General features: G+C 40.5%; 1 protein-coding gene across 11 annotated transcripts in view; it reads right to left on the reverse strand.

Annotated features, from left to right (window-relative positions):
* Positions 1 to 617: 617 nt before the first annotated feature.
* P4HA2 (prolyl 4-hydroxylase subunit alpha 2) overlaps positions 618 to 14,865 on the reverse strand; it is a 45,686-nt gene continuing 31,438 nt past the window's right edge. For 7 of the 11 annotated variants that reach the window (XM_083600149.1, XM_083600145.1, XM_083600141.1 and 4 more), the window contains 8 exons: positions 13,932 to 14,108; positions 8,490 to 8,560; positions 8,041 to 8,140; positions 6,800 to 6,853; positions 5,858 to 5,923; positions 2,511 to 2,579; positions 1,654 to 1,750; positions 618 to 1,129 (listed from right to left, as the gene is read on the reverse strand). In XM_083600149.1, coding sequence (XP_083456275.1) covers positions 1,059 to 1,129; positions 1,654 to 1,750; positions 2,511 to 2,579; positions 5,858 to 5,923; positions 6,800 to 6,853; positions 8,041 to 8,140; positions 8,490 to 8,560; positions 13,932 to 14,108 — 705 coding nt within the window. In that variant the 3' untranslated portion in view covers positions 618 to 1,058. Of the gene's footprint in view, positions 1,130 to 1,653; positions 1,751 to 2,510; positions 2,580 to 5,857; positions 5,924 to 5,989; positions 6,050 to 6,799; positions 6,854 to 8,040; positions 8,141 to 8,489; positions 8,561 to 13,931; positions 14,109 to 14,865 lie in introns of all 11 variants that reach the window. The other 4 variants (XM_083600143.1, XM_083600151.1, XM_083600150.1 and 1 more) reach the window with 1 other exon arrangement.

Below are 14,865 nucleotides of genomic sequence, written 5' to 3' on the forward strand. Positions count from 1 at the left end.
AATATAGAGTTATAATATGTTAAGATATAGAGTTAAGATAAATGAAAGAGGGTAAGGATTTGCTGATTTGATTATTTAAATGGGAATACAAAAAGGGGAGGTGTGAGGTGGTCAAGGAAACAAGCTAATGAGTTTAAAGTTACAAAAAACGGATTTGTTTTTAATTCTTTTTTATCTATTTGTTTTTTGTATTTTGTATTTTTATTCATCCTTTTTCTTTTTTATGTATCTTTCTATGTCTTCTTTTTTGTATTTTTTTCTTTCTATGTGACTTTTTTCTATTTTGTAAACTTATGTTTTTGTAAAATCTCAATAAACATTTTTTTAAAAAAACAACAACAAGATCTCCGAGATCTCAAGTGCTTCTGCCCATGGGCACCACATTAGTGAGCCCTGCTGAACTGCACAGGTACCACCAGAAACTTAGCACTTTGAGATGCTCGACCACATAAGGCTCCTAACTCTGCATAAGAGGAATAATTCTACTTTTAAGGCATTGTAGCGCCCAGGCCCGATCTTCTTCGTTACTCCTTTGCAGGTTCAATGTTACAGAAATGATAAAACTGAAGATACAAGCAACTTTTGTGACTAAAGAAATGCACACCACCCACGCCACATCTTTAAAAAGAGCACTTTGTATTTTTTTGGTTAAAACTGCACGCCCTAGAAATACAATAAAATTAATTTTTTTTACATTTAGAATAAAAAATATGGTTCGATGACAAATCTTTTAACATCTTAAAATAAAATATGGTGGAAGTTCAGAAGGCACGTGGCCAAAGTGCCCAAACACTTAAAGCATGAGCAGGGAAGTTTGGGTGGTTCTTTCAGAAACTGAAAGAGAGCAGGGAAACGAGAAACGGAGAAACAGGCACTGAGCACCAATAGTAAAAAGAGCTCCCTTCTTCCATCGATAGCCACTGCCTTTATTTATTTAAATAAATAGTGCCATCACTGTGTTTCATAGTAGAGTAGGAGTCATTTCTTAGAAATGAACTGGACGATGCACAAAGTTGTGGTGAGATGGGGAAACCAGCTGACTAATGCCCGGGATGGTTTCAGTCGACTTCTGTTGTCCCACATGGCCTTAAGAACTCATTTCCTCTTTCATGAAACCACTTGTTTGATACTGCAAACAATAAAAGTTTTTGTTAGAACTGGGGCACCAGGCCCGTATGCAACCGTCTCACATTGGGCACCGCGGAACAACATTTAGCTGAAGCAGCAAGGGGGAAAAAACTGGTTGAATTGCACACATTCCTCCATTTATTTCCCCTTTGCCACATAATATAGACAGTAAAAACGAGATAAACACACTGGAACCAACCCCAAATCTAGATCTTGTGATGCTTCAAAATTAAAGGTCTGATCCATCCCACATGTGCATGCAGGATGGGGACTGGGAAAGGACTCGACTGAGCTCTCTCTTTCCCTTGCTGCCTGGCCCTTGGCCACAAAAAACCATGGGCACTCATGGGAGTAACTTGTGCTCATGACCCTGGGGGTGAAGAGGGAGAGCTGGGTGCATCTATGGATCTTCTGTTATGATGGCACGCCACACCCAAGGGCCAGCGGAAGGGACAAAGGTTCCCCACTCCTGCCTAGTGCTTAGTGAGCCTGTCCTAAAACCAAGGACCTGGAAGTCCTACTTACCCCACTTGCACCCTACTAACACCGGACATGCTGCATGCCTTGTCCGGTAATCACCTTCTCCACTTCTGAAGAGGTTATACCAAAATACCGCAGTCCCCTGAAAGTAAAAGAAAAGTCTTCACTGAAATAAAAAGTACTATTTGTGCATGTTTCTGTGGGCATTTGCCACCAAACCTATAGCTTACATTAATAAAAGAAGACCACAATCACTTCCAGTCACCTCCTTGCTTATAAATTTCCCTGTTGACGCTTTTAACAAGCTTGCAAAGGTAGGATGTTTGGCCCAGTTCCCATGTCACACCAATCCACCTTTTAAAACAAACTATGGTTTACTGTGAACAAGTAGCATTCTGGTGCATGCCGAGTGCAGCCAATACTAAAGGGGACTGATGTCAGCACCAATCACTGGACAAGTGTCATGGGAACATCTGTGCAGCATGCACCAGAATGCTATTTGTTCACAGTAAACCATAGCTTGCTTTAAATGATGGTTCGGTGTGGCATGGGAACTGGGCCAATGTCTAGAAAGTTCCTGAAACAGTGAACATCATTCAGGCAGGGAATGATTTTAAAATTCAGGCAGATGCTTCCTGAATCAGATTTAGCAGAAGGCCTGATTGTATTTTTTAATTACGGTAGTAGTGCTGGAATGTGCTTACTTTTAATCATTTTGCATTGCAAATCTAAGCCCAGAAATCACTATCACATTTGTTAATCAAGCCAGTTGCCACACCATATGGTCAACTGGGCAGGAGGGGTGCGGAACACAAACAAGACTGGGAAATATTTAGAGCGAAAACAGTGGTCATAGCAGTTTTAGTGGGAAAACATGAGTAATAGACAAGTTCAGCTGTTACCTTCTTGGGCCAAATTGCTGCTCCAAAGTCTGGGAAAACTGTGGCACCTCCAGCTTCTACATCACTCATCTGGGGGGGGGGGGGAGAGAATATCCATAAAAGTCATTGATGATTTGTAAGACTGCACAGATTAATGTATCGTTTCCTCTATAGAAATGTTAAGTCAGTTACTGCTGTCTGACTTTTAAAAGCTTATAAATATGAGATGCCTAAAATCAATGGCTAACAAGGGAGTCTTAAAATGCTTGACAAACCACAATCCATAATCTAATTAATCAGAGCAAAGGGTCAATTAGATTATGGGTTGTGGATTGATCTGGATAAATAAAAGACCCCCCCTTGTTAGCCAGTGATTTTAGTTATCTCATATTTACAGGGTTTCAAAAGCCAGACAGCGGTAACTGACTTACAATCTGGCTTAAAAATAGGTATGGTGCCTGCTTTCAATTGAAATTAATAGTGGAATCCTAATCATATTGAAAGTCTCACTGTGATCAGCAGAGCTTATTCCCTAGCATGTGCGTTTAGGATTGTAGCCTAAATCCCTTCCAATTTTTTTTTTTATGGTACTCATTTGGTGAGAAAAAGCAACACTGCCATTTAGCCACATGTTTCCTTAGCAAATTTGAAGCATACCTTGGCACTGATAACACTGCTCAATTATACATGTCTCAGAGTGAGTCATTTATAGGTCTGACATGCAGCAATAAAACAGACACTGCTCTATTTCTGTGTTAGAGTAATTTCAGGTCAGTGAGCCACCGACTTGTACTGTAATGGAGTGACACTTATTTCCATGCAATGATTTGAATCCTAAGTTACCATTCTGTTTATGCAAGGATTTGGGGGGGGGGGGATAACCATTTTTGCCAACTACCCCCTCCATCTGCACTATAACTCATACCATTTCCAAGGTCCACCAACCCTCAGGAACAGATTTACAGGAGTGCAGTTGGTGCAGAGTGAAGTGGGAAACAGAAAATCACTGTTCTGCAAACAGAACTCTGTTCTGTTGATGGAGGTAAGTTAGGACCCAAGCCATTGTGTTTAATTAAGGCAAGGAAGTAAGAGGTATGAATCAGATTCAGCTCATTTCAAAGACGAATCCAAAGCCAGTGGCAGCAGTGAGAAGGAAAGTATTGTGGCTCTGTCTAGTCAGTGCTATGTGGAATAGCTGATGTGGAGATGAGAATTTTTGAACAAAACAGGTTTGAAGATTCGTATGACCCATTAAAGACTACTAGGTCATTAAAACACTTTCTAAAGTATACGGACTCCTCCTAGACTGTGAAGTCAAGGAGGAGGAGGTTACAGCGGCTATGATTAAGTGGTCACAAGATTTTGGGTACTCAATAAATATGAAGCAGTGGGAAAACCTGTGGAAAATAAACTGGAATTTCACAACCTGTTACTCTCAGAGAGAATTTTCTTAAAATGCAGCATCGGTGGTATTTACCCCCTTGGAAACTGTCCAAGATGTTCAAAACTGTCCCAAATAACTGCTGGAGGTGTAAAGAAAAGCCAGGTACTCTATTCCATATGTGGTGGCAGCGTAAAGAAATCAAGATGTTTTGGGAGGATATCCACAGAGAATTGGAAAAAATGTTAAAAATATATTTCAACAGGAAACCAGAAGCTTTCCTTTTGGGAATCACAGATTCAGATATTCTAAAAAGGTTAAAGAGATCTTCTTATATGCTACGGTTGCAGCAAGAGTTCTCATTGCAGCAAATTGGAAAAGTGATACAGTCCCATCAAGATTCAAATGGATTCAAAAATTGGCTGAATATGCGGAATTAGATAGCATGTCAGAAAAAAATAAAAATAAACCAAAACAGGTATTTATCTAAAAATGGGAAGTTTTTAAAATATACTTGAAAAATAATAATTGTAATCTAAGGTCATTTGCAGCATTCGAATAATTTCAGTAGCAGTGTTAAGAATGTTGTAAAACCTATGAATGGATCAAGGGATATTAAACTTGAACAAAACTAGTTATGCAATGGCAGTGAACAAAAATATTTTTTTAAAAAAAAATATATACTCCTAGGTTACCATATAGTGGCCGTTTTGATATATGCACAGGTATGCACAGCAAATTCAAAATGACAATGGCAACATAACACCAGGAACCAGCAGCAGCCCTCCGCAAACCCAAAGTCTTGAAAATATGCTCACTTGATTTAACTGGATATTACACAAACACAGAGAATCCCTATACCTGCAGACTAATTATAGCTATACCTGTTGAACACATTTTTATAATACACAAAGATACTGTGGTGGTCCCCAATCCTTTGGAACTCCCATTCCTCAGTAGTGCACATGCCCTTTACATTGCTGATTTTAAAACATTTTTATAAATATGTAGATATATTATAATTTATAAATAAATAGTACCTAAATCACAGCTCTTACTGAAACCACAACTATAGCAGTTAGCTCAGCAGAGCAGATTGAATTCTTTGACAAACAAGAAGAAGCACAATGAATTCTCTGTCGCAGATATTGTGACTATGTGTTATGCTGAAAAGGACCAAGGAAATCTCCACATTCAAGGTCTACATTGGATGGCCACAGGACTGAGACCAGGACCAGCTCAACATGTTCTTGAATCACCAGGGTCAGAGCAGACCTTCTCATAGTGAGACAGGTAGGCACCCAGTGCTCTCTTCTCCTAAAAAACCCCCTGAACTACATGGGTTGGTTGTGCCTGTCATGTAGAACATGTCGGACTTGCGTTCGACCAAGCGACTCTTCTGGAATCACCCTCCGACAATAATTAACGACCTGAGCCTTTGATGAGGCTCCAAGCATGTTCCCATTACGCGGAGTATCCAGCACAGGGAAGGAGCCGAGATAGTATGAGCTACATGGCTAAAGAGTTTTATTTCTAATTACGCAGACAGAAAAGAAACATCCTCTCTCTGTGAGAGCAGAGAGCAACTGAAAAACAAAGGAACAGGAAACCAGTAATGTTATATCCGTCTCCTGTCTTCCGTGAGACTTCCAACAGTATGGAATCTCTGGAATGTAAACAGAGTCTTGTGACTCCAAAGCACTGCACAGTGGCAACAAACAGAAACTAACGGAACAGAGGCATGGAAGTGTGATCTGGATCTGTCTGGTATGTGAGCATGTGGACCTGCTAAGCCCACTTTGGCTACATCCAATGCTATTGCTGCAAAGCTGACCCAGGCAGAAGGTGGCTCTTGGGCTGCAAAAAGGTTTAGTCTCCCCTGGTCTACAGCCTAGTAAATAACTACATTTCATGCAGTAAGTTGTATTTATGCCAGTGGCATGACAAAGAGGTCTCACTCCACATATACAGGATTGGTCATACTTACATAGCTTAAAAAAGTGGCCACGCGATTCCCAGTCCCTAAATGCTTGAAAACATCAGGTTCCTCTTTCTATAAAATTAAATGAAAGTGAACTGCAAACTTCAAGCACGCATAGAAGGACACAGAGGTACTTACATAGTTAAGAAACGTCGCTAGCCTATTTCCATCCGATTTGAGTGTGTTGTCAAAGGGTCGCTGAAACAAACAAGAACTTTAACCCAACTTCCAAGGTTCCCTGTTTGTAGCTTTGGAAAGCGGGGAGCGCAGCCCTGATCCTATGTGCATCTATAGTGTTTGAGAGGAAGTTGTCCAATGGGTGTTATCCTAAGGCACTGAATTGCAGCCTTTAAAATCCCAGGCTAAATAGTGGGCTAGCTCATTTATTAATGTGACATAGCATACAAGGCCAATATAGCAGCTACACAAAGCCAAAGCTTTGTGTTTCATCCTGTGACCAAACAAGGTTTATTCCACACAGGCACCATGCATGTTGGCAAGGTGTGAGAGAATTCTTTAGCTGCCCAGTCAGCATGTATGGTAAATTTATGGCTGACATCCTTGACACTATACAGGTAAGTGTTAACTTGGGACATCACTGCAATTGGCTGTGCTTTATTCCTCAGATCACAGGTAGCTGGATCACAACGTTTCAAAAATGTGGAAATAAACTGAACTGCAGAGAAACCTGTGGCTGATCCAACAGACCTGTGATGGAGACTAGAGAGGGTTGTGTGAGTGTGCGCATGTGGCTGCGTACTACTGGCTGGAGAGAGAATGAGCAGTGCTTGTAGCCCTGATCCAAAATCAGCCATGCCCGCACGGCTGCTCCTGAGTGCATAAAAATATGTCAGATCTCATTAGGAATCTCTCTTATCTCTAGTTTGACCCTTAAAGATTATGTATGCTTAGCAGGAACACAGAACAACTTTGAAATTGAAATCTTACCCGTGAGAAGTCAAAGTGTGGTTCGTACTGTCCTCCCATGCCGTAATTAGCAACCTAAGGTAGGAAGAAAATGACAAAAGAAAATGTAATGAAATAGAAATAAAAGATTTCTTCTGTAGGTTAAAAGAAGAAACCTAGGTGATCAGTTGTATTCAGCGCTGCTGCTCCACTTAAGCAACAGAAATCCACTTGCGTAACAAACTTGTCCCTCCTCTCCTTTCCTTTTCAGCCCCCAGCGCACACCCTCAAAATTTCCTCCAGAGAGCAGTTCGGTCTTGGACATATAGAGCAATGGTTGATTAAGTCATTCTCATTGAGCAGACTCATTGAAACCAATGGACTTCCAAGTAATTTAAGCTTACTGATTTCAATATATATCTCAGTTGGACATCACTCAAAAGTCTCAGATGATAATGCTGACATAATGGAAATATCAGACAGTTAGTTGGAGATGTAGGATGTGAAGAGGGAGAAAGGATTATGAAGTGAAACTGGCTTGTTCATGACTGAATTCCACAATTTTGTCCTGGATGGAGTTCAAAAAACAGCAGCTGGAGGAGACATGGTCTCCATCCACTACTGCATTCACAGTTCCCATTGGCACACTCTGCCCCATGAATCCATAACCTCCACTCTTCAGCCTGCTCTATCTGCCAGAAACTACAGCATTCCCTAGTATCTGGTACTCCAACACACTGAACTGAGATGAACCAAACCAATATGGAAACACCTCAGTGCTGAAAATCTCTACTGATTCAGATAAGGGCCATAATCAAAAGTGGTAATTTATATGTCAGGCTGCTGTGGGGGGTTGCTGATGCAGCACTCCTGGGTGCACATGTGCATTCAGAAACATCTTGGCGCCCACACGGTCCCTTGGCACCTGCGAAATTAAGCCTTGAAAGAAGCATTCTGTTGCAGCCGATAGACTAGGCTGCAGTGTGTGCTTGGTTGCAGGGGACATGTGGTTCCCACAACACTTTCTCCAAATTGCAAATGGGCCCATAGCTCCCCAAAGTTTGGTGACCTCCTGGCTACGACCTGCGCAGCAGGGGGCTTGTGGAATGAACATAATATTATCTTTCCCTTCCCTCGCCTCCTTTTTCGATTCTATTTCTGTAAGTTATGGTCCCACAGAATTAACAAATGCCCCTGCTTCATAAATTGCAGCATGGAGATTGCGGTACTGATTGTTTCCCATGCCTATGGAAGAATAACTGGCAGTGTGCTTTTGTACTTACCTGCAATAATTCAGCTGTTTTCGCTGTTAATCCTGTGATCTGCTCCATTCGATGATTCACTTTGGCGATAACAAGATCATCATTTTCCTCCAGCCATGAACTTGCAGAGGAGAAGATTTCACAGAGAAATTAGACAGTTCTCTCCAATCACTGTAAAACGAAGTATATTCCCCCCCCCCCAAATCCGCAGCTCCCTGCATTTTTGGCTATTCTGGCTGGGGTTGGTGGAAGCTGGAACCCAACAACACCAGGAGATGTTCCCCATTCCTATCTTTATCCTATTGCTAATCTTTAAAGAGAAGTTGACAAATTGCTTCTGTGAATGCTCAGTATGTGTTCAGTTTACAAAAAATAAAACCCCCAACTTCTCAAACTTTCACCTTTCATCAACAGTACTTGGAAATGACTCCGACAGCAATGAGAATGAGAATGATCCTCGGACAGCTTACCTTTTAGATACTCGGTAGTTTGCCGTAGTTAATACGCCCGTCTTGGGGTCACGTACGGTAGCTCTTGCCAACTGTTTTCAAAAGAAAGGCAAGGTTTAATAACTTCAGCAGCACACATACACACAAAAATTACTGACAAAATTAATACAAGTTGCACCTCCTGTCCTTCATTCACAGCCTTCCCATTTCTGCATCGGATAAAACTCTGTGTAAAAATGTTATGGGTAGATGATTTTATCATGTATACTGAGAAAGATGATATACTGCATTACTGGCAATGATAAATTTATCTCATATGAATTTTAAGCTCCATCAGAAGATTTATATAAACCATACTGTCTAAGAAACAGGTTTCGGAGAACAAAACAAGAGCCCCCAACCTTCAGCGGTGATAAACTCTTGAAGATTACATCTTGCATTAGTCAATGCAACGCAGAAACAAACAGAAAGTGACTATGTAAGAGGAAAGGAGTCCCTCTTTTTGTTTACGGGCAGGGTTGGGTAAGGGCTGATTGCAGAGAAGCCTCCATAACAAGCCTTCCAATGTTTTGTACTGAAACACCCCTCAGCTCTAGCTAGCATGGAGTTGCTGTCCCAAACCTCTGGAGGGCACCAGATTGGGGAAGGCTGCTCTAATGGAAGTGCCAGACACAATGAATGAACACACATTATATCTGCCAATAGGTCTGTACCAATCCTGGTGCCAACTGCTACTGACTGAAACAGACCAGTAAAACCAGGATGGGTGGTACAGTCACGGCACCTGACCAAGCATCACTGCACCAACGCCTGTGATAGGAATGGCTTCTTCTTTGAGGCAAATGCACTTAAAAGATGCTTCTGGAGGGCTGCTAGAGTTGGAAGCATCTTTAGTTTTAGATCAGGGGTGGGGAACCTTTTTTCAACCCAAGGGTCATATCCCCTTCTGGGAAACCTTCCGGAGGTCCTACCTCAGCGGCTGGTGACTCAGTAACAGGGCCTTGTTCATATTTGTACTGTATTCATATTTGTGCTATTTGTTTCTCATTAACAGATGCTGCCTGAACAGTTAAAACTGCATACGACAAGAAATATTAAATGCATTCGCAAGACTAGTGTAGCTCAGTGAAGCTGAGGATTAATTATCCTCAAAAAAAAAAAAGGGAGAGGATTCCTAGTATTTCTAATATATCAACGCAAAGGACTTAACTGGGAAAAACAGAGATTGTACAAAGATTTGGCACATAATTGCTCTGAAAGGCAGCAAATTCTAATAAGGAACAGCAGCCTGAGCCAGAACTGGGCTTTGAAGGATAGCATGGGGCCCTCAGTTGCTAACCCAGAAACAAGAGAAATAAGTGGAGGGAATGGTATTTATGAAGATGGAACTTGCCAGCAATCCATTTTGGGCAACAGTGAGGGGCCCTGGCCCACTAGCCTCCATCATTTCTCGAAGTGACCCTCCAGTAAAACTTGTTTCTGTTCAGCAGTTATGATGCTGCCACATTTATTTAAATCAAACTTAGGCTAAGATTTACTGTGTCCATTACAATCTACACAGCAATAGCTGTTTTCCACCTTATCATTCCCCCCCCCCCCGCCTTCAGTGTTTGATAATGTTTTCCTCCAGATTCTCTCATATGCTCTGAAATCCGCCTATTAATTTTCTTGTCTTGGCATGCAGTTTTTGGCACAACGAAGTGCCAGAATTCTGACTCATCTGCTAGTCTGTTGCAGGCTCTTGCTCCACAAATTATGGCCAGAAATTTGATCTGTTGAACTTTAATTGTACAATGAAGTTTTGCTTACAGTGATTAAAATTCTGAGCTCTATATTTATGCCTGCAATTGTCTTATCCTTGCCATACGGTTCCTATCTGAATGCTTCAGTTGCCATAAACAAGCAAGAAAAGAAAATATACAGCCTACATCCTAATATTAACTAGTGATGTGATATAGCTCCTCAGCAAAATTTGGAATCAAGTAAGCGGTCACAAGCATCACTGGATTACTGTTGCAGAAAATGTTCACTTCCCCCCTCGAGTTCTGCACTGACCTGTAGAGTCAATTACACCTTCTCATATTAAAATGTCATTGTCTTTATCCAAATGGTGGATGCTAATTTTACCACAAACAGAGCTAAGCAGAAGCCACCAAAGGCTTCAGGAATGATTGGGGAAGGCATTTACAGATCCTAAGCATTGGAGAATTGTGTAGTCCATGAACATTATTATGAACTCGGCAATTACATATTGAACTTCAGCAACATCACAATAGGCACTGGCATTCCTTTCAGTTGATGGTAGACGGTTGCCTCTGCAGTAAACACTTCTCTACACTCTACCGTATAGTACAACAAGTGGTTATCCAATGAGTACAAGAGCTAGATGAGAAATAAAATTTCCTAACCCAATCACATCTGCATTTGATAAATGTTTTGCAGAGATGATGCAATTAACATTAACGCCAAAAGATTTGTTCCACTATAAATCTTCATTTTTAGCTCACTTATACTACAGTAAAACGACTTTATTTTAAGTAAAAATATCCAATTTGTTTAGTCTTTTCCCCACAGGCTGAAATCACCATGGTTTCAAAGTAAAACACTTTGTACAGTCTAGAAGTAATGTGATCAGAGTGCATCTCAATTTCTTGCCTAAATACATCAAAGCAAAGTATGAAGAAGCTGTGCATTTTTTAAGACCTACACATCTTTCAATATCGAACACCCTGATGATTCTTAAAAATAAACCTTTCTCAAAACTAGATGTGCCTTCATTTAAAAACTAAAGTTGACTCACAAGTAAAATTCCATGTGATTAGGAAGTATCTTGGCAATACTGAGTGACTGTGACTTTATTGAACTGTACTAATTGTTTTGATGAATTTGTTGTTGTTTGCTTTATATGCTATTGTCTTTGACAGTATAGTGATTGCAATGTTTGTTGTTCTTTAATGCTATTGTGATTATTGTAGGCCACTTTGAGCTCAACATTTGTTTTTGGTAAAGCAGAATACAAAAATTAAACCTACTAAATCAACTCAAATATCATGCCAAAGACGGTCATTCTGGAAAAGTGTTGTGCTTCCAAATGCACCTAGAAATACACCTGGGAAGGATTTTTTTTAAACAACATACATAGAAAACATGCCTGCTGCTTTTCAACTATTTGGGTTTATTCAAAGCTAGGCTAAGTTGCTGTTTTCTAAGTATGAGGTAATGATGAACCATCAGGAAAACACCCCAAAGTTTACAGAGGTGAAAGCCGTGAGGCAGATAGAAGAATTTCAGCCAAGGCAAACTGGCTGATGAACAAAGAGTTATTACTTTAAAAGCATCTCAAAAAAAAAATCATGCTCTCCAAAAGGTATCTGTTTCTTATTCCATCTCCAGGGGGTTACATTCATTTAGCAATAAAGGTAGAAAAGTTATACTGACCCTGTGCTACCGACTTTCTTTTCTGTTACAGCTGCATGAGCAATAAATGCAATTATAATTTCAGTACCAGAGTCTTGTAGAATGCCACATTATGAAAGAGCTATTTTTTAAAAATTTCATACGAAGGGCCATAGCTCTTGGAAGAGAACATGCTTCAATGAAAGAGAACCTAGGATCATAGGGTTCAATTCCTGCTATCTTAAGTTAAACGGATTTCAGGTTAACGGGTGATATGAAAGACATCTGAAAGAAACTCTGCAGTGTGTCTCAGTCAAAGTAGACAATACCAAGCTAGACAGGGCAATCATCTCACTCAACGGTTTTCTTAGAATCTTATGATAAGGTATGGTTTAACATGAAGTCAGTGAGTCTCAGGCACTCTCTCCTTTCCTCTCTTTCTCTGGAATGGCTGCAAGGATGAGACTGGAAGTTTTCACTTCCATTAAAAAAAACCTATCCAAAATTCACCATTATGTTCTCATGTGAGAGGCCAGAGCAGAGTGTAACAAAAAATGATGGTTTATTGAAACAAGTCAACTTCAAACCATAGTGTATGAAGTTGGCTTGTTTCCTTAAAAGTTTAGGGTTGGCCTTAAACCAGAATTAATATTAACCTGTTTAGGGTTTGGACATAGCACTGAAAATGGAAGTGGCATCTTCCTTGGGACAGGGGTAGGCCGTGAGGGTATGCCTTGAAGAAGCGTTAGGCCATGAGGATGACTTCAGTGTTATGCCCAAACCAGGCCAATACAAGGCAGCTTCATATGTTCTATCAATTCAGTTTTCACTTCTTATTAGAATGGCTTTAAAACTATATGCAAGGGAGCTCAATAAACAACATAAAAAACAATGTCGCTGCAACAGTTATAAAAATGGTTGGGAAAGGAAGAAAAGGGGTCAGAGACTGAAAAAGGTCAATATCAAGTGGTCCAATAGAAATATTTCTTATTTCAGTTTTGTGCCAGGCAGCACAAATTATAATGAATAAAACATTCAAGTCAACATCACTGGTCTAGCGCTGCCACAAATCTCGTACTGTGTGTTTTAACGACTAAAGGGATAAAATATTAGCACCCAGGCCTACTAACTATGGCCTAAAATCTCCTTAACTTGTGCTGTCTGTGTCATTCAGACATAGTTTGGAGCCAAGAATGAAATATAGACAGCTATAAAAAGAAAAGGATAAGAAAAGAGTAAGGAGGAGTTTGTGCCTGGGACGAAAAATACACTTAGAAATGATTCTGCTGATGGGTCAAGGAAAGATGCTCCCTATTCCACAATGGAGCTCCAATGAAGTGGTTTGATTTGACTATGGGTTCACTGGCATATTGCAACTACAATATGATTGCATCCTACATGGTGGGGATTCTGCATATACAGGTGGCAACCATTTTAGGCATGCCCAATGGATGCACAATCACCAACACATGAATCCTTTTGGACCCGGAAAAGGGCAAAATGAAGGTGGAATGGGGTGGGGCGCACTTATGCATGGCCCGCTGACATGTGCGGGGGCCGGGAACAGAACCCTCATGCAAAATGGTCACCACGTGTACCTGAAAATTGCACAACCCAAACCCTTTGGAGACACCCTGCAGATAGCGGAGGAAGGGAAGAGAGCAAAAGAATCCCTAGTACTCCCAGAACCAGTGCGGTGAGCGGGCCTTGTCCCCCAACAAAGGTGGACCTCCTTATGTGCCTGCTAACTCCAAACAGACTCAGTGCGAAAAGAGCTTTTAAGCTCTCTGTCTTGCTTGGGTTTAACTTGTGCAACTTCAACCAGCTCACCTCCAAACACGTATGGCAGAAATTGCTCAAGATAAATGTGTGTAAGATGAGATTATCCTGTAACTTGTTACAACCACTCCTGATGTAGCTGGGACGAACTTTGCTTCATCATAGTAAATCACACTCTTGGAACTAAGACAATGGGTTCTTGACAACTCTAAGTCACCCAAGCTCACTATTTCAATCAAAATATCACATTAGCCCAGTGAAAGACTGACAAAGACTTGAAACACTTACTTTTGGTTTAGCCAGCTCCTTAATCTTCTCTATTTCTTCATCAGATAACACGTCATAGTATCTGACAATGTGAGGGCTGTCCCATTCATCTTCTTCTTTAAAAGGTGCTATAAGGAGGTGGGGATTTTGGTTCCCATTGTGGTACCTACAGAACAACCTCTTCTGTCTTCGAGGTGTCTATGAACAAATTCAGATAAATGTACTATTTTGAATGTTGAGTTTAGGTTCAGTCAAGGTTAATTAATCTCTACATATAAATAGACTTCAGTTTTATGTCGAATATTAATTGAGCAGTTATGCACTTATAATTTGTTGGGAAACCATCTTCAAGAGTACTCATCTGAGAAAGGTTTCAAGGGGAGCTTCAAGAACAGCTTGACAATTCAACTAATGACCAAGGAGTTTGGTGGGATCTCCCTGACTGGGGATACCATACCTCTGAGTATCCTGCACTGAGCAGGATGCTGAGGAGATGACCCACAAAGGGACCCTCCAACTCTTATTATTCTATATACCATGTTTGGTAGTTATGTCCCCAAAAATCAAATAAAGCAACATGATACTTCAACAGTTCTTCTTAATCATTTCTCACTAGTTAAACTCTTGCTTCTGGGGGAAAAAAAGGTCTTATCTTACAACTGGAGTCTCCACTGATACGAGCAGCAGCAGACAATCTGGCTTTAAAAGGGTTTGAGATTATGATTATGAATAAATTGTCGGGTATGATTCAAAGGATCATACTGGTTTGGGGGGATACAGATGACACCTATTCAGAAATAGCAACTTTGTGATTTCCAGTCTGATACTGGGTTTAGAATTTTGACTCAGAAAGATTGTTTTGCTTTTGTTTTTATTTGTTTTCATTAAAAAATGACTTAATGTTTAAACTAAAATATTCTGCAATCCTGAAATTCCCTGTGGACTTTTTCAGAAG

This window comes from Podarcis filfolensis, assembly GCF_964270895.1.
Source record: "Podarcis filfolensis genome assembly, chromosome: 2".
Taxonomy (NCBI): domain Eukaryota; kingdom Metazoa; phylum Chordata; class Lepidosauria; order Squamata; family Lacertidae; genus Podarcis; species Podarcis filfolensis.